At 35.7% G+C, this 20,594-nt stretch overlaps 1 protein-coding gene across 1 annotated transcript in view; it reads left to right on the top strand.

The window, feature by feature from the left end:
• The window catches only part of DNAJC1 (DnaJ heat shock protein family (Hsp40) member C1), a 107,443-nt gene that overhangs the window by 43,676 nt on the left and 43,173 nt on the right, over positions 1–20,594 (top strand). Inside the window, exons 4-7 of the mRNA XM_040074748.1 lie at positions 152–317; positions 1,192–1,289; positions 2,355–2,448; positions 11,775–11,865. Of these exons, the coding sequence (XP_039930682.1) occupies positions 152–317; positions 1,192–1,289; positions 2,355–2,448; positions 11,775–11,865 (449 nt within the window). The remainder of the gene's footprint in view (positions 1–151; positions 318–1,191; positions 1,290–2,354; positions 2,449–11,774; positions 11,866–20,594) is intronic.

The raw sequence follows: 20,594 nt of genomic DNA, 5'->3' as shown, positions 1-20,594 counted from the left end.
CTCTCTAAAAAAAAAAAAAAAAATTACTAAACGATCTTTTGTGTGTGTATTATTCAAGCACTCTGTGGATTATCTTTTGTCTTATAATTGGATGGTTTGGCTTATTTCATTTTTAGCTCTCCATGAAAGCCTGTTATGTTTGCTACTGTAGGTATGATGATATTCTGATCAATGGACTACCAGATTGGCGACAGCCTGTGTTCTACTACAGGCGGGTGAGAAAAATGAGCAATGCTGAGCTGGCATTACTCCTGTTCATTATACTCACAGTGGGCCATTATGCTGTGGTTTGGTCAATCTACCTGGAAAAACAGCTGGTAAGTATTGGTAATAAATCCAACTGGCTTCAATTATTAGTACTGAATTTCCTGTAGAAGTTTGCATATTATAGAGATCTCTACCACTTCCCCCTGAGTACCACTTCTACCACTACCACAGAGTGCTTGAATTTGTATTTTTCGTATTTTAAAATTATCCTATTTAAAATTATGATAATTACAGAATAAGATATGGAGCACTTAAAAGTAGTAATCTAAAAATGACTTAATTTTTCTAGAATTCGTAATAAATTGCAAGAGCTTATCCTGGGTCAAAGGAAGAAGAGAAAAAGTCTGTCATTTGTTGATGAAGAATCATATGCTACTGTAGTCATATCATCTAAATAGTCAGGTTTTACTTGTTTAAAAGTCATACTTGCTTTGGCCTGTGTTCTAAGCTAAATGCTTTTTTGTTTTGGCTTTTTCTTAACCGGGTAGAAGTTGGTAAGCAGTATAAATTGCTTTTTTTTTTTTTTGGTCATATAAAATCTGTTGCACTTAGACTAAGAAAAAAACTAAGCATAACTTGAAAAATATTCATACATTAGCATCTATTTACATTTTTTTATTTTCCACTGCTTTATTGAAGTTGATGAATGAGAAAGGAGGCAAGTTGAATGCTTTCTCCTCTTAGAAAACTTTGATTGCTATGGTGATGCACATGAGTGACAGAGCTGGACTTCATGTGTGTTTAAAGACTGGATACCATGGCAACAGTTATTGTTAAGATAGATCATTTTACTTAATCATGTAGGACCCCAGATACATTTGCATAAATGCTACTCTACTGTTTACCCTTCACAGAGGAGTCCCAGTAACATTTGTGGTTTACATGCTAATGATAACCTGTAACTGTAGTTCTTTCTACATCAAGGATGAACTGCTTAGCAGAAAAAAGAGGGAAAAGAAGAAAAAAACAGGCGGCAGGAGTACAGATGAAGCCAAACTTGCTGCTCTAGACAAAAATGAAAGGTGGGAAAGAACTCTCTTGTTTTCTGCATTTTGAAACATTCTGTCAGCTACTGATGTAGTTCTCTCATTTTCTTTATGCATCTTTGAGATACTCTGTGAGAAAAATAACTGTATTTGTAGTAACAGCCACTGCTGATATAAAGTGTGCTAATGTAGATGTGTTTTCAGGTTTGGATATGTAAATAAACACGTGGTGTTTATTCTGCAGATCAACGATCATTGAAAGATTAAGGCTAAATTAAAGGCACCTGTCTTATAAAAAGATATTATTTCTACAACTTGATTGTAGAAGATTTTAGAACTTTTTCCCTCTTTAAGGGTTTTCGCCTTTGATTACAGTTAACAAATTTCAATTTATTTGAGCTTAATTTATTATTATTCCAAGCAAGTAGTTTTTATGGGGTTTTAATGCTTGTCTGATTAAATGCTTTTTATCTGATTAACTTAAAAATGAGCGTATTGGTAAGGGCTTCTAACACATTGTTTGTCAAGGAGCACATAGGGAAATAGTGACTTTCAGGACACTCCAAAAGATACCGCTATTTCTTCTATTGATTCATAGAAAGAAATAAAGGGTTTAAATAGTTCACACAGCAGGGGCATGAACTGGATCAATGAGGGATGGAGATCAGAGACCATTCTGCCTGTCGTCTTTCCTGATGACATCAGTGAGTAATGCTCCAGTGAACTGCAAATGACATTAATTTTTATGTATTGTTTTGTTTATGCTACAGTCTTCATATCTGGTTGTCAGCACTTGTGAATACTTGGTTGAGGCTTGAGTGGTTTTTTGGTTTGTTTTTTTATTTAAACTAAAGTGATTATGTGGCTTATGAATTTATTTCCTTGAAGAAAAGTCTTTTTAGGAGATCAAAATACAGAAATTATTAGAAGTTGGCTGTTACATATTTTGAATTAAATGTTTAAAATGTATCTTTATTGTTATGTAGTTAGACATTTTTATGGGAGTTGACAAGTCCTAATCATCTTTAAGGATAATGAGAAAGTTCTGGCTTAGAGATTGTGTGGCAATAATGAAAAACCTACTATTTTATTTGACTGCAGGGTACTGGACAAGCCACAGTGGCATGACTTACTTCCATGCAAGCTGGGAATATGGTTCTGTCTCACAGTGAAAGCTTTACCTCAGTTATTCCAGGTAACAGTAATGATGTTAAATTGTGTTACTTAATTTTTCTTGATGGTGTCAGATGTGTAGCAGTTGTTCTTATTTAATTTTTTGGCTCAAACACATTGCATATATATATATTAAGAAATCACTCTTCGGAGGCAAATTTGATAACATAAGTTCATGGAAATATGAATGTATTTTAAATGCATGTTAATCTTAATGAGCTAGGAAAGCAGTTTCTCTTAGGCAAAACTACAAGAATAAACAATGGGCGAGGGGTGATATATATCCATCTAATTAGGAATAGCAATGTTTCTTAAGTGATGTTAACAAAAGTACTTTAATCTCAGATCAGCAAATACTGTACTTTCATAGCAAATTTTTATATGCCATTTAAATTTGGGGTAACAGTGAAATTACTTTTTATGATGAAGTTTCTTTCTTTAATTCATTGGATAATGAATTGGATACAAATTGCTACCTGAAATTGCTGAGGTAAAATAACAAAGGTATGCTTGTAGTTTTAAGCATCAATGTGGCAGTCTTGCTCACAGTAATTGTGTTTTAATCTAATACTATAAACTGTAAAACCTAGCTGGTTTTCAACCCGGGGAAGTATTTTCAGATCAGTTACCAGAATAACTTTTTTAGTATCACCTGCTCTTTCTTTGCATCTTCCTTAAAAACGCTGTCTTGATTTTAATACCTTTGTCACTGGTAACATGGATCAGGCATGTGAGGTGGATTTTACTTTGATTTACAGAAATATTGAGTGTCAATTTAAAAGTAAAAGTAGTAGAAATGGCATCAGTGTTTGGGTTCTGTCTGTGATCAAGCTAGAAAAAGACTATAGTTGTACTCCCACTCTCTAATTTAAAGCCTTGTAAAAGTTATAAATGTGATAATGCCTGGTCTTCCAGCATCCATTCTTATAGCCTTTAACTCTTCCTACAAACAGAAGCAAAAGTTAAGATGTCTCTCTCTGAATATTTTCATCAGAACTTTGGGGCTGTTTTATTAAAAAAACCTTTCTTTTTGCAAGTTTGTAAAGCAAGTTGATTTTACTTAATCAACTGTTGTGTCCAAATTAAGCTTTGATGTTCATTCCTCATCAAGGTGAGTCAGATAGAAAATAATTAGGGTCAGTAAACTCTGTTGCTGCATTTTTGAATCTTTATTCATAGTTATAGTACTTTCTCTTTTGCTTTAATTGCAAATTTTTAAAAAATCACACAATATAGTAAGATTAGTGAATAATTTTAAATTAGGACTTCTTATGGGCTTCCTATCATTTTTATGATATTAAGATAGTTTTATGTCAGTATAACAGGTTTCAGGGTTGCTGTTCAAAAAGCAGCTCCTATGCCTGTCAGAATTGGCAGAAAAAAAAAATACAACAAAACTGAGGTTTCATGCTTTGTAGAACTCAGCCCTTCTTTGGATTCCTATTCCATTAAATTAATAGTACTGGGAAAAAAAGCTGTCCAGTAGCTGCTGGAAAATTGGAGACTATCCAGCAGGGGGTTGGTGGCAGGGGAAGCATGTTGTAGAGGAATTCAGACCAGGAAGGCTTCGAAGCAAAGAGGAAGGACAGAGAGAGGGGTTCTAGGGTGAGTTGGCCCGTATATAAATATATGGATGCTACTTCTTAACTGCAGGGTTTGTTTTGTTTTTATCTAACATGACCCGCTAGTTGCATGAGTTAAAATGCAATAAAGCATAAATAATCTTCAATGTTAAAACTATTCAGGACTTCAGGTGACTGAAATAAATTATTGTAGCTTATTATTTATCAGTTAACTATACTTAAAGAAGTATCACCTCTTCTAAAGATCATAAGAGCAGCAGTGACCTCATATTGGAGCTGTGTTCTGAAGTGACAATTGAAAAGATACCTGGTATGTTGAAACTACCTTGACAGAGAGACCTCTGGGTTCTTTTTGATGTATATTTAATATTTTGGCAAGCAAAAAGTTATGGCGCAAAAAGTTATCTGTACTTGTAAGATTATACCCTGGTACAGAGGTCCTGTTTTAAATCGGAGTGCTCTTTTTCTTCAGTGATACACAGGCTTGAGGTTTCAGGGTACTTAATGCTTTTAACTAAAATCACTAAGGCAGAAGATGAAGAGTCCTACAGATACTGAGCAGTGTTATATGCCGTTTTGCAAGTGGTAGACATCAGGATGGAGGCTCGAGATTTTAGCTGTTTGTTGTTTTAATCTAAATGATTTCTCCAGTCATTTAAAAACCAACACATTGTTTTCAAGATCTGTCATTCAGCTGTAACTAATCCAGTTGTAGATGAACTTCTAAAAAGGCATCCATATTTAAATGAACTGTGTTTGGGACAGGAAAGGGGAAGAGTTAGCAATTAACTGAATTAGAGTTAGCTTTTAACGGAATGTTCCTCTGCCGTTGAGTTTTTCAAAGCCCTGCCAGTAAAACAGCTGAACAATTTCCTCAGACTAATGAAACAGAAGCACCTGCCTGTAACAGACACAAGTTCTTCCTCAGAGGACACTTCATTTAAAAAAAAAAAACAAAAGCAAAACAAATCCAACATAATAGCATAATAACAATAGCAACAAATAAAACTTTTTAGCCCTTCTTTTATTTAATTTTTTTACCTAGCATCCCTCTCTCCCCCTGTATTTAATGTGAATATTCTTCTTCCAACAGCTGTGTCTGAGGATTCAGTTTGCTGAGCTTCTGCTCATGCCTGGCTCTCATTTATCCAATTGAGTGTCTTTCTCCTACTTCCCTTCCTCCTTCAAAATGTCAGATTTCAGAAGGAGGCACTTAAAATAATTAAGGTGGGCCTTCACTGAAGAAAAATGCTTTGTTTGCATGCCCTTGTGATGGCCTATGCCATTTTATTGTAGCCTGCATTTTATGTCAAGAAACTGGAAGAAAAATGTGTGAGAGGAGGATGAGAGAAACTAAGAAAATGAGCAGTTTTTTTAAACTGTTGACAATTGTATTTTGAGAGAAACTGCATCGTTTTTTATACCCACACATTGAATTTAGTTAAATTTAGGAGTGAAAACAGCATTTTTAAGTTTGTCTAAAGAAGCAAAGGGAGAAAAATACATAAAATGTATCATAAATCAAATATGTATGCTGTGAGAGAAACATTATCTGGAGTGTAAATTACATTGCCTGTTACCAATTTTAATTCTTGTAATGTAGGATAAGAAAAAAATGGAAAAAGAATAAAAATTGTTTTTAAGGCCATTTTAGCTAATGCTTTCATGGCAATGACCTGAAAAAAGGCAATGCATTAAAAGAAAAAAAAGGTGGGGAAAAGAACCCCCAGAAACTCAATTAAAATGCTTATTGAAACTGAAATTTCTCCTTGGAATGGAATAAACAAGCTACATGTAGTGTGCAAGAATTTCAGTTCATACTGTGTATGTAATACAGACCAGACAGTTGTGTTAAGTGTGTTTATGTTTTGAAGAACCACCATAGGTAAATTGCAGTTTATTCCAAAACCAGCTGACTAGAGGGTGGGGGTTTTTGGGTGTTTGGACATGTTATTTAAGAAAAATGGTATTTTTGAAATGTTTTTAATTATTCTTCACAAAATTTTTCCTTCAGAAAACAGCAGATAGCCTTGTTTCTTAGTGGTCCTGTCAACTTTCCCTCCACACTGATGTGGTGAAGTTTAGCAGTGAATGTCTTAATTTTCACATCGACTGAATTATGAGCCTGCTGTTGTCCTGAGGGGAATGGAGCAGAAAGCATTTTTGCTTGTTTTGAGCAGAAATAGTTTCTCAATTAAAAAAAAAATGAAGTTTCCTTTTTCTGTCTGTAATCCTGTAGGTGTAGAGCACGCTGTTGGGAGAACTGGTGGCTCACCAGTAATGAGCAGGCAGTTCAAGCTCAGTACATAGTTGCACTGGGTATAACCTAGTGGGATTATCAACAAAGCTTTCAATTACAATTGAAATTTGTGTTTATAAAGACCTTTGTGTAGCACAAAGTGAGTTAAAACAAAAAAGTCAAATTTATTTTTATGTAGACTACCAGATGGTAATTACTGTAGCTGATTTAGTAGTCTGGAATAGATTCAAACTAGTGACCCAGAGGTGTTTAATTTCTTGGCATTTTTTCCTCAGGTTTTCTTTTAATCCGTGATCACAATTCAACACCTGTTTAGAGATGGTTCAGCTTTGGCCTTAAACGGATTGGCAATGTGTCATTAAACTCAAGAGGCTTTGCCAGCAGGGCATCTCCTTTGGCAGGTTAGCTTCCAAGCAAGATTTGATTAGGTCAGCAAATATATTTGTGGGTTGTTTCTGTCTTCACATGTGACTTTATATAAAATGGTGTGAGATTGAAACAAAATTTATTGCATTTAATAGCATATGCCTTAAAAATATTTTTTTAGAAAAGGATTTATTCAAGTCAGTAAGGTTAAATATCTCTCTATTTCCCAGCTTTACAGAGTTTTGAGGGTTTTGACATGTTCCAATTTACTGTACAGAACCAGTGTTGGTATAATTTGTGGGGAGCGAGCAATTGCAGGATGTGTGGCACGAGTGATTGCCCATTTGCTCTGTTTCTTGCTATTTCGCAGCTGTTGGGAGGACCAAAGTAAGGATGAAGCTCTTGACCCTGAGGTCAATTAGAAGCTTAGAAACAGGTCAGAGGAGAGTGGATGGTAAAACAAGTATTCTGGGTGTATGCAAGTGAGCAAAAATAATTTGTGTCTAACAGGGTACTGCTTGAGGCTCTGGAGGAAAAATGTGCTGCAGAAATACTAAAAATTTTAAATAAATGTAAGATAGTAAAGAAATTAGCTTTTAATTACCTGCTGTGCTGTGGCAGCTTTTTTATCACTTACTGTAAGTCTACATGTGCTACCACATGAGTGTGTGTAGGAGGCAATGCCGGCTCTCAATTATTGCTCGTGGTCTGCTGTGCTCTGGGGCCTCATGGGGTGTGAAATGGGTCCCAGAGAGGCTCTGCAGCACTGGCTGCTGTTTCCCCTTCTGGCTGCCTTTGTCTCAGCACTGGGCACATGGAATTCCCAGCGGAGACTGCGGTGGCACAGCCAGCTGCCGGTCTCATGGTGCACCCAGGCTTGGGAAGCACGCCACTACTGCCCACGGGCTGTACACAGCTGAAGAGCCTGCCCACACCTGGGATTATTCGACAGCCAAAGCATGATTTTTTGATTATAAAGGAGGAAGTACCCTAATTCCTATTTGTTTACTAGATTGCCTTTGGGCAAAGAGGTTAAAATGCCAAATAAAAGTATAAATCATAATGTTCAACTCTTTTTTTAAACATTATTTCTTACCGTAACACATTGATAGCACTCCTTCAGAACTGTATCTGAAAAGTATTTTTGCTGTGGTGTAATGGCTGGAATTTTTATTGGGTAGAAATAACAAATTGAAAGTTGGCTGGTGGAGTAAATGTAATTTACCTCTCTTTTTATCTCTTTTAAATATAAATTGCCTACAATAACACTGTGGTCAAAAAGACAAAAAATTGGTTCAATAGCTCCATAAAAGTATTTGCTTTTAATGTAACAAAAATTAGTCCAAAGAAAATTATTTCAGTATCCTGATTTTAAGTATTCTTGTGAAAAAGTTTTCAGTTAACAGTGAATTTTGTTTGTATCAGTCCCTTACCCAGAGAACTAAAATGTGAGGTGTTTCTATCACAAAATCTGAACTGAGGATTCTTATACAGCAAGTTATTTCAAGTTGTCTGCTTTCTTTCTCCTGATCTCCAGTTTCTTTTGAGGTAGACTAGAAAGCCAGGAGGATTTAATATTTACTGGAGGTGAAAATACACAAACAACAAAAACCCAAAAACCACAAAGCAAACAAACCAACAAAACCTCATCACCGTCCCCAAAAATCAAGGAAAAGCCAAAATGACTGAGTCTTAACCGGAATGGAAGTTTTTTCTTCCAGAATTAGTACAGTTTGAATAAATGCTGTATCTCTTGATTTAAAAGCAACAAACAACACCTAAAACTTCAACCGAGACCTCAAACCCTAAAACAAACAAAGGAAAGAAAACCTTGAAAGATCAGTATCAGGAGTTTCTGTATTTCTGTACAACTCAGACTAAGATATCTCTGGGCAATCTCAATTTAATAACATGAGGTTATACTGGTATAAAGAGAGAAACTATATTTTCAAGAATTTTTCAGTGTTCTTCATTCTTATTTGTGATTAAATATGAGGGTAATCACAGGATTTTCCTATATATGGTAGTTTAAATGGAATTTAGAAATGCTAGTAGCAAAATTTTGCATTTTCCAATGCATTCTTTTTTCATTCTGTTCCTTTTTGGAAAGTATTTATTTGAATTTATAGCACAATAAACTAGCATATATCAGCCCTCTTTATTCTTTGTTCTTAACTAATTGCATGTTATACTGTTTTAATGGTAAGAAGAAATAATGTATTTGTTGATGATTTTATTTTTTGAAAACTTCTTAAACTTCTGCAAATAAGAACATATTTCTGATTAGGTAAGGTGGAGTTTTAGTTAGAACTTTCCAAGCTTTGTATTTGTGTCTCTTTTCTCTGCATCTTTCCATCCCAGAAGTACAAAAATACTGCTTTTCTGATGTCTATTGCCTCTTGAAGGTGGAGTATACGTTAAGTATAAAATGTTGGTATTTTGAGCTATAAAATCGTTACTGAATCATGGGGAAGGATCATTAGATTGGAGGAGATTATCAGTGTCCTTAGGGCCCTAAAATGCAGGTATTGAGACAAAATGACTGCTTAAATTTATCATTTTGGGAAAGTAAAAAATCTGAGCATAAACCCGTTTTGAAATACTTACACTACCAAAACTGAATAGTCTTGAAAACAAATATTCCTGTTTAGACTGATTGAAAGCTAATGAAGAATAAATTGAAAGGGGCTTATTTACATTAAGGCAGAAGTTTCCTTCAAAGAACTTCCTGTGTTGAATGGTTTTCCAGTGTTTTTTCATTTTTACCTATGAGGTCCGATATGTGTAAAATTTGTCTGTGGTTAAAGTCTTTACTCAGGTATGCCTTTTAATTTTTCTTTACAACCTGTAGAGCCATTCATATTTTTTGTGGGAAGCATTTGATTTTCAAATCTTCAAAATCCATTTTGAGTAAAGCTTTTTGGTTTTTTTTTTTTTTTTTTTATTTGCTATTCTTTACGTGTATACATTTGTGTATGCTTCAAAATGTGCAGTTTCCCCTTTTTTTGTTATTATGGTACGAGCCATAATAATCTTACTGATAAGATGAAAGACTGATGCTGCCTTTGTTACCTGCATATTACTCCTTTTGTAGTGATAATCCATTCTATATCTATAAAGCAACAATACTACCAAATTTCATTTACGTGCTTCTGACTAGTTTTCTTTGTTGTTCAGCTATTGTGTCTCATTTTCATCTGAGCCACATTTCCAATTGTTCTGTGATTGACGTGCTGGAGAGATTGACAGTTACCCCCTAGTGCCTGCTGTCTGGAGATCCCACAAGCAATAATGGATTTTACACCAGAATTTAGCATCAAATACTGGCTTTCAGTGTCAAATGGGTTAAATTTAAATGCCAGTTAATTGTAGCCATTTTGAAATCATAGCCTTAAACCAAAGTGTTTTTTGGATATCTGTAAGTCTGAGTCTTGTGTATGCCACGCAACCCAAATGTCTCAAACTCAGCAGAAATGAGCTATTGCATTTATGGCTGTTTCTGTTTCCTAATTTTGCAAGTAGGCCAAACCTTGAGAGTATAAAGAAAGTTTCCAGTGAGGTAGGGAATTCTTATTTCAGGTAAACCAAAATGGGAACCAGTGTGGATCCTAATTTTGCAATTCAAATATGTCTCCTCAAAGCCTATATGTCTGCTGTTCATGCTAGTCCTCGTGTAATTACACTTTTTTTTAGCCACAACTCTAGTTAAAAATACCCCTTTTCCCCAAACCTAAAATTATTAGCATGTGAGACGCTCTCTTCTGTTATGTTCCAGAAGCAAAAAGTTATGTAAACCCTTTAAAATTACTTTTGTGTGCAGGGATTTCCTGCATTAAACTGGCAAAAAAAATATACAACTTTCTATTTTCTGTACCCAGTTTAAAAAAAAAAAAAAAAAAAAAATAGAGAGGGTAAGAAGAGGTGTTTTTGAAGGAGATGGAACTTTACTGATCTTTTGTGGGAATTTGTCAGAGTTGTTCTTCAAGGATGCTGACCTGTATCTATGAGATATCTCTAAACCACTACATAGTTCTGCTCAGAGCTTGGTCAGGATTCCTGTCATGGGCTTTCCAACCTCCTTCAAGTAGCTTTGAAAGGGTGGATGCTGGTGTAACATGAAGAAAACTGTTGTATCTTTGCAGGGAGAATGGGATGATTTCTATCATTAGAGTCAGTGATAATGACTGCTTAGCTCAGATTTTTCTTTTCAAGGTTTCTTAAAGTTCTTATTTCATGTTGATGTACTGTTAGTGTATTAACACCAAAAAGTATATTTGGGTAAAAAGATCTAAGATTAGGGCTAATACTGTAATTAGTTTTTATGTAATACAATAGACATTCTGCATGCTTGATAAAGATAAATAACAATTTCTCTATTTCAGCATTTCTGTTATGGATTCCTTGTTTTTGAATGGGCATAGAAATCTCTGAAACTGGTGAGAGTAAGAAAACTCGCCATATTTCTTACTTCAGCTATCTGGTTGTTCATATTGGAAAGCTTTCAACAGAAATCTATAATTACTCATTCATCAGATTTCGGAAAGGTATACCTTATTGTGGTGTATGTGTGACAGGAATTCTAGTTTAATGTGTACATTTGCTCAATAGATTTCAGATTAGAGTCTAATCCTTGGAGAAAAAAAAAAAAAGTATATATTCAACATTTTAATAGTAATGTAGAAGTTGGCTTAAAAAAAAAAGGGGGAGAACAAGTTGGCACATGCAGTTAGTGTTACCTTAATGAGTTCACATAAAGGTGATTGGTGCCTAGCAGTTGCCTTTGTCCCTGCACACACTACTCTAATTAAAAACATCCCTTTCTCCCTTGAACTTCCAGATTGCTGATTTGACCAAAGTGGGTGCATGGTCTCTGCAAAGCTGTAGGTAGTTTCTCTAACCATTTTGCTTTTCAGGTTGTCAATGAACATCATAGTCTATAATATCAATGCTATTACATTTGAGCCTTTATTACATACATTCTGTGTTTTAGACTGAAAATTGTGGTAAGTCAAGGAAACATATATATCTTTTTGTTTTGGTTTGGGTTTTTTTGTGAGGTTAAGTGAGAACGTAAAACAGAGCCATTGCAATCACTTGTTTGTATAAGGATGCTAATGCCATTGCAACATTTTCTTAAAGGATGCCAGACAATTATATGTAGAATATAAAGAAACAAAAATGAAGGCGAAAGAAGATGCCCTGGCTAAGGCTGAACTTGAAACACTTCAGAGTGAGTTTTTACCACTGTCTTAATAAACAAAGATGTAATACAATATATCTTCTACATTGGATGTATATGAACAAACATTTTTCTAATCTTCTAAAATAGATGCTTTATATCTACTGCTGTTAAATTTAAATAAGCTTTTAATTTCGTGGCTAATTTTGCAGTAGGTTTGCTGATTTATTCCTGTAGAAACATACAACTCAGGTGGTCAGTTAGATTGTAGCAAGAAGAACATACCTTTTTAGAAATGCTGCTTTATGGGAGGGCAAGATCTCAAATGTACTCTGCATTTTCAGAAGTGACCTCTTGAATTTTTGAGCATTTTTGTATTCTTGTTTTCTCATTGCTTGTAAAAAAAAGTTTTAATAATGTGTTTAATAATTATTTTGTGCATATTGAGTTGTTTTTTATGATAGAAAGTAACAATAATTTGAATTTCCAAAAGCATGGATGCAGACTTCAGAGATGGATTCATGCTATTGTTGAAATAAATTCTTTAAAGTTTTTATACTCTTATAAGAGACCAGAGAGAGTAATTAACATTTCCTTTAGTAAAGTATTCATAATAATTATAGGTGACTTTTTCTTTTCTTCTTTCAGTTATTTGCTTTTGACAATTATTAAACCTACCTCTTCTGAAGACAATTTTAAAAGTTTTTTGTCCATGTTTGTATGTGCATGTTTGCTTTATTTACTGTACTTAAGCGCATGCTTTTAAGTTCCTTTATTCTGACAAGTGCATTGAGTGCTTTGTGATAATTTACTAGCATGGAGTAAGCATAAGCCTTTAGGTACTTAAAATACAGCCGCGTTATTTATATTTACAAAATAGTTTAATTTTGTAAAATCAGTGAAGAGATCCAGTTCCAGCAGTAATTCCCAACTTTGCTGTAGCTGAATCTATTTTGGGAAAATGGATAACATTCAGCATCTCAGTAAGCATCATGGACCCGGGCCAAATCTAGCAAAATAGTACCTTTAATGCTTGTTAGGAAGGCCTACCATTATGTTTGATATACCTACCACTTGAAAAGGGTCTTGACTTGGGTTATTAAAAACTTGTTAAATTGTCAGATAGTAATGTTTTACTGTTGTTCAAAATAGCTGGCATGCATTCCTCATTGAAATCTGTGAACTACTGTTTTAAAAGGACTAGTTTTTGAAAACAGAAGTGCAAATGAAAGTATAAAGTTATTAAAATCATGGAGTGCACATTCCTGTGTCACTGAAAGGCCATGTGGGAGCTTTTAAGTATTTCCCTGCTGCCAGGTGTGTTGTGAGTCCCCTTTTTTGTTGTTACCTCCAGTAGTGGTGCCCACTCGTGAGAGTTCGGTTAGTTTGGCCTTGCAGGTCACCCCAGACCTGTCACAGAGGCACCGCCCTGTCCCCTGTCACGCTGCTGGGTGCCCCACGGCGTGACTCCCGTGTCTGCCAGGTGACCCAGTGTCACTCGTGTGAGCAGGGGCCAGTCCTCGCCATCTCCCTGGCAGCCTGCCCTCCCCTCGTAGGCTTGCTGGCAGGGAGCAAGGAGGATTGCGAATCGCCACCTGTAATTAGCAGAGTTTGAGATTTGGCATGGAATTATTTGGTCAGCCATAGCAGTGCTAGAGCTGGGAAGCAGAATGAGCTGTCAGTTACCTTTTTTTCTAATAAGTAAGACTCCCAAGAGAGGAACAAGAGATGGCTCCATGTTACTGTAGGCAAAAAAAAAAATTGTATCATTTTTTCCTGAAGCTTGCATGCAAAGCATCTGCTAAATTTGCTTATTTCATTACGTCGCTCTGCATTGTCACATCACAATTAGCATAGAAAGGTTGTAAATCACCAAATGTGCATTTTGTTTGCCCCCATTCTTCTTAATTTTAGACACTGTCCCTGGGATGCGAGGTTGTAATAAAGGTTCCATCTATTTAATTGAGTAAACATATCTCACGCTGATTAGCAATAGCTGTTTTACAGTGCTTGTTTTTTCATGCCCTAATTGCTAGTTTGCCCCCTTGTCTGTCTGCTTTCCTGCTGAAACTGTGCAGTATTCTCTAGGCAGCTTGAACTAAAACCAGAGTGTAGGCTATTAAAGGAGGAAAATAGAGTTTGCTTAACAGGAAAGAGAGGACAGTATTGAGATGTCATTAAAGTTCTGTTTTTGGGAAAGAGTGTGAAAAAATAATTTCTTGGTAAGTCAATATTATGCAGTTTTGATTTATTTTTCTGGCACTTTTGCAGCACTTCTCAATCCATCCAAAACTGTCATTACTATCTTAATAAAGTAAAGCAACTTTACCTTACAAAAATAGAGCAACTTACAGTACAGTTTTAGATTTCTAGGAAGTATGGTTTTGTAGGAACTACAGAGAGCTGTGTATTTTAGGGACGAAAGTAGAAATGGTAGAAATGGTTTAGGTTATATTGTCTGATGCAATTTTCACATTTAGATGTAAGAACACATAGTTTTATTTTTAAACAGAAGTGCTTTAGTTAATAAACTTTCTTCCAAGTAGTCCCTGTCGTGTGTCACATGTGTGATCCCTGCATCCCCTGGGAGTGGTCCTTTCACAATGGATAGCCCTGTTCCTCATCGTTATGGGATATAAGCTGCAGTAGGTGTTAGCTGCACTGAATAGTCATTGTTAAACTAAGATGACGTAGGCATACAATCAGGACAGATCACTCCGGTTTTAAATTTAAATTGCAAGGTTCGAATAGTTATCAGGACAAATTCTAGCAACTCTCCAGCTGTTTTCGCATGGAGTACTTCTTTCAGCCATGTCCAGTTTGCGGGAAAACACATCTATTTTTCTTTTTTTACACTTAGCCTTGGCAGTTGTCTTACTTTCCATTCTTCTTAGTTTGTTTTCCATGACATTCAGGATGAAAACTTAAATTTAATTTTATAATATGCCTTTTAAAAGAAATGGTGCCTGCTAAGTATTGCAGGTGAACTTTTCACCGGCATCCCAGTTACAAAATATATTTGCATTGTAAATCCAGAATTCTCGCCACGATGTACAAGGTATCTAGAACAATCTATGGCAGGAAACAGTTTTGTGTCCAGTTATAAACCACGTTGAATAGTATTTGGGTTTTTCTGCCTTTTCCTTACCCCCATCATTTAAGCTTTAACTGAAGTATGAAATTATGAGCCCTATGGCTGCTTGATGATCTGCCTTTCTGTGTCAGGTTTTTCTGATGTGATAATTATGTCTCTCCATTAGGGTCTTGCAGCTCTCTTACCCAAGTGCCTGCCACCAAACGTCCAGAGCTGCAGTGAAAGCTTTAATGTATTTGATCAGGTTTGGTTAGGCTTGGTTGATTGTCCTTTCCTGACAGCTTGGAATACAGCATGCTGCTTGGGTAGCTTTTTATATTGTTTCATGAAACCTCGGGATAGGAGACACCATTAGGTCATTTAGTATATTGGGTTTATTTCAAACTCTTACAGGAGAAAATTGGTGAAAAATACTTATTCTCCTGACTTGTCTTGTTTGATTTGTACCACTGGTGCACTTCAACTTTCTTATTACTCAAGATATGACTTTGATCAGTAAATCTTGAGATGCCTTCTGTTCTTCATGGTTTGTTCTGATAATTAGTTTTCCTATTATATAGCTATATCCTAATTTCAGTATGAATTTCTCTAGGCTTAGCTTTCAGTTGTTCATTATTAGCATGTCCCTGAAAAGTTTTTATTTATTGGCAGGTTTTCTAAATACAAAGCCTTTCTTGAGCACTCAGTTTCTGTGGATCTTCTGTACTCAATGTAGTTTTGCAATGTATCAAGAAGTATTGGGCCCTGGGTTTGTATATAATGTTCTAAAGTTTGTCATCTGATTATAAAATCATGTTTCTTCTGTGGTTATTACAGAATCACAGGTTGCTTTAGTTCCCATTTCTCTGGTAGCTCATTTCAGATTGCTTGTCCACCATAAGTGCAAGCCCTGATATCAAAGGTTCCTTGCCCAAAATCCCTTCTGAGTGCAGATGTGGCATAAGGCCCTTGACTAGTCTGTAACCCAGACTACCAGCCAGTCCATGTTCCTACTTCTTCTTGTTATTTCCTCTTCACTGTAAACCATTTGGACCAAATGTATGGAATCTAGCACTATACTGCCCTTTTACTTCCAAATAATGGATAAATATCTTGGGTAATTGTGTTTGGTATTAGTCTCTGCCAAAATGCAGTGTTGACATGGCTGCTCCGTAAGGATTTGCTGACAGGCAGGTTCAGAGAAAATTAATTTATGCAATGCACGCTTTTTTGGTTGGTGTGGGTGTGAATGTTCTGATCACTTAATTGTTACCTCTGAAGCCTAATTATGGCAAACTATGTATCATCCATTTCGCTGATTGTTTTGGCAGGCCTGCTGAAAGAATTTTGAACTTTCAAGCTTGTGAATTTTTCCCAGTTGTTTCAACTAGGCTTGTTATGATACCTCTCTCCACAAAACTTGATTTAGAACTTATGGAAAACATTCCATAAAAATATAGTGCATGAGGCTCATTTAAAAGAGGCATGCATGATCATTATATGTTTGTTGTCAAATATTGGAACCTTGTTTCTACCACTTTTGTATTTTGGGGGAATTGGAAGCTTTGGGAAGGGTAGATCTTCAGAAAAGAAGATGGAAGTCATCAAAAGCTGTAGCTTGTGAGCAGCTTTTTGTAGCTGAGATGCATTCATCCCTGAGCATGTCTTCAGTCAGTTTGCTCAAAAGTAAAGTAGCTTTTGTGTCCCAGTATGGAAGATGTATATATCTGTCTCTAATTCCTGATATATTCATATAATCCTATTGACTTTGAGTATAGAAATGTGTACTTTTTTAAAGCATATGTGCATAAGCTTTTTTAAGCCCCATATTTGCATTGGTATTGCACATAATTTGCTCCATTTTTTCATTAGACTGTCAAAACCTTAGTACCATTTTTTCCCCAGACTTCTGGGTTCTTTGTGTTCTGTCTATATTACTGTACATGTAAGTGAATTTTTCTCTTGTCGTGTTTTCAACACATTTTAGTGCTACAAATGCTTTGTTTGTTTTTCATAGTTACATAGGTAAGTGAGCTGCGTTGAAAAAAGATCTCAGTGCACTATCTTACTGATTTGCCAAAAATATGTTTGCTGTCTACCTTTTTGTGTGGTCATATTTCTTGCTTACTAATGCATGGACATCAGGCAGTTTGTCCCGTTGATTTTCAAGACATCGCTGTCTTTTTTTGACTGTATTTTCTGTGAATTCTTGTTCATGCTTAAAACTTAGAAGCCTTCCAGAGAGAGGAAGCTACAACTTGATGTATCAAAATTTGTTTGCAGAATTTCAGTGCTTAGGTTTGGTTTTATTACTTCCTCTGTGAAGCAGTTACACTTTTTTTGTGGAAAAGTTTCCTGAGTTCTTTATGTTTAGATCAGCTAACATGTAAAATCAATATAATTTTTTTCTGAAAACTTTAAAATGCAGGACCTCTGATACTTGTTATGGAAAAAGCATCACTGTTTTATTACATAGCACTTGATCCATAGTTGATTCCTTATCTGAAGCTTGATGCATCTTAAAGCAAATAACCATTAGCTAGATACTGTTAATTCTGCCAGTGATAAAATGAATGTACTAACAAGGTGGAAGAACTAATGAGGAAGATCAAAAGTGTCTGATTATGTGCAAGTAATTCATCAGACTTCAAAACACAGATCATGTCACCATAAACTAGTGAAATGTATAGCCAGTAAAAGAAGAGTATTGGAGGCCTTTAGAAACATAACATTTTGTGCTTTAGGGTAGTTAGCTAATTGTTATCTGTAAAGTCTGTGCATCCCAGTGATAGGTGTGTTTGTATGCTGTTCAAACATAGGGGACATAGCTGCTTCTCTCTTTTTTTAACTCTTAAGTTGTTAAATACACAGTTGATTTTATTCTTCTGGTTAAGAACTTGGTAGTTCTCAAGGTGGAAGATACTTTTAGAAAATTAGTATTTTTGCAGTATGAATTCAGGAAATGATAAAACAAAATTCCTTCTGCTAAAGAGGATTAGAACTCTCTAAAAGTTACGGGTCATGTATAATACTGACCAGCTGACATTGGACTGGTAGATATCAAACAGTTTCCATTGTGCTTACAATCTTGGATTCCATATACACAAAAAAATCAAATTCCATTTGTTTTTTTAATTCTATTTATTAGACTAAAAAAGTCACTATTCTAGAATTTGGCAATTAAAGCACGTAATCGTCCCAGAAAATAGTAATGAGAGTAAGCTTTGAACTTACCCTGTTGAAGTCAGGCTCTGTTTAACCAAGATGGTTTTCTCTCTCCTGGGTTTAGTTGTACGGGTGCCAGTAACTCTGGTTATAGTGGAGGTTTGCTGGATATTGGTGCCCACATAGGGCACTGTGGTCTGACTGGGTCTCCAGCAGACACTGAGCTCACTGTCACAGAACTGAGAGGAATCCAGGAAATCTTTTCTGTATGTTTTTCCTAAATTTTAACTAGGTTTGCGAGTAACAATATTAAAACATTATTTGAGACTGGAGGAGAAAAATGTCATTTTAAAGCCTGTTCTGTTATAGTGGATGGCCTAAAACCAGCACCATTAGAAAATGACAGCAAATATTAAAGGAACACTTGTGTTTCAAAACTCTGAATCACAGCTGCAGTTGTCACTACTGTCAGCACAACCAAACACATCCTGACTTTAGGTCATGGTGGTAGGCAGCTGCACCAACTTCCTGGCAGTTTGTCAAGCCTTAGCAGATACAGGATTCAGCTGTTTAGGCATCATCTAGTATTTGGAAAACCTGATCCATATTCTCTTCAGGGCAAAGTGCCTGGTCAGGTCGGAAGTGTCTTTTAGGCTGCCAGTTCAATGGCTGATAGTGAAAAGATAACACGAAAGAGAGGGGTTTTCTTCCTGAGTATGTCTTGTGGACTTCTGTTGTTTGGTTGAAATAGTTCTGGTGGTATGTTCTGCTTTCTCTATATTCACCTGAAAGAGCACCAGTGCTTGGCTGCCTTAAGTTGAGGCTTCATACTGCTAAACATAACTTGGGAACTTCCTCTGTCTAAAATCCTTTAAGATGTTACCATTAAATTGCTGTTATGTGCTTTCCTGTTCTAAAAAGCGGCTTTGAAAATTCTGGGGTGAAACTGTTCTTGATGGGTTATTGGGAGCCGCATGTCAAAGGTGCTGTGACTTCAATTCTACTTATTTTCTTTTTTAATTCAATATGACAGTCATTGTATCAAGAGATATGCTGAACTCCTTCATCTTTTTGTGTACGCATGGGAGACAGTAGAGATAAGGGGGTTTTTAATTCTAGTTGAGTGCTTGTTTGAGGTTGTACAGCCATCTTCTCTAGGTGGGATTTCTCATTCCTTTGATAGTCAGCAAACAGCAGGGTGTCTTATCTATGTTAGGTCTTCCTCTGTCACTTAACTGCCTGAAGAAAGTCTAGATACTGTCTTTGATACCTCATTTTAAAGTGGAGCACAGTGTCCTCTGGAAATAGTTACAGAATTATTTCCAAAACTACAGCAAGAGCCTAGATGACCTGTTTTAGGCTGTGCTCTTAATTTTTAAATGTTGGTTAAAAGCATTCAGGCTTTAACTACTTGCATATTTTGAGAGGGAAAATTAATAAGCAGTAGCTGATGGGGTGCAAGATACAGGGAAAGCCAGCTGTTGAGTAATTCCAAGTGAACACACACAGTGTGCTTGATTATTTTGAGGGATTGAAATAAGGTGGTGAAAATTGTCATTGAAGTTAACTTCTGAGGATATTTTTGCCAGTATCAGTGTTTGCAATAAACAGTTGGTAAAGCTCTTGTTACTTATCCATGCAAATCTGAAGGGATTCTAGAAGCGGTTATACATGGCATTTTTGGAATTAAAATGAGATAATAGTTAATATATGTGATTTGAATATAAAATTTTCCTTTTGAAATAGATTAAAAAAAAAAAATTTACCTGTGTTATCTTTACTAATATCTGCATAGTGAGACAAATCTGGTATTACACTTTTGTATTTTCTCTTAATTTTGAGCAGTATCTGTCATTTCGTTATATTTTCTACACGTCCCTACAGAGGGATGCTAAAAAAAATTCCAAATACAAATTTTAACTTAATATTTCATTTATTGAAATATGACAGATTCTTTTCAAAAACAGGTCTCTGAACAACATACAGTGAAACTCTGAACAGTGAAAAGTTTAAAAGCTCATTAGTCATCCTGTTAACTTTTATGATCTGTATGACTTTGCTGTTCATTTTGGACTTGAAACAGTTCTCTGCCTCTTTATTGTTTTCTTAAATACTCAGTTCCTAGGGTTTGTCAAATCTGCAGTCTTCTCACTGTGCTGTTTCTGCACATATACTTTTAGGAAAAGAAATTCTGCTCTAGGGAATAGTCCTCTGTCCTCTTTAGGATTTTTTTAAAGGTTTCCATGAAAACCAGTTTTTTCTCATTTAAAGTATTAGGGCGTGGTTGCAAAGGCAGATTAGCTGATCAGACAAGTGTGGTTCTTCTTTTCCTTGCTCACCATCTTAAAATTACTTGGATTCTTTTCTATTTGAGTATTAAGAATGGTTTTCTACTTGCTAAGTAAATTGAAGTAGTTTGCTGAGTGATTGCATGATTGTCGAAGCACAGTAGAAGAGAGAGGAGCACAGAGACATGCAGTGGAGAGTGAAAAGGGGGAGTTAAGTGTAGAACTTCCCTCTTGGTTGCAGTGGAGTATTAGAT

This window comes from Hirundo rustica, chromosome 1, assembly GCF_015227805.2.
Source record: "Hirundo rustica isolate bHirRus1 chromosome 1, bHirRus1.pri.v3, whole genome shotgun sequence".
Taxonomy (NCBI): domain Eukaryota; kingdom Metazoa; phylum Chordata; class Aves; order Passeriformes; family Hirundinidae; genus Hirundo; species Hirundo rustica.
The sequence above is the reverse complement of the archived record's forward strand: the minus strand, read 5'-3'. Positions and strand labels throughout refer to the sequence as shown.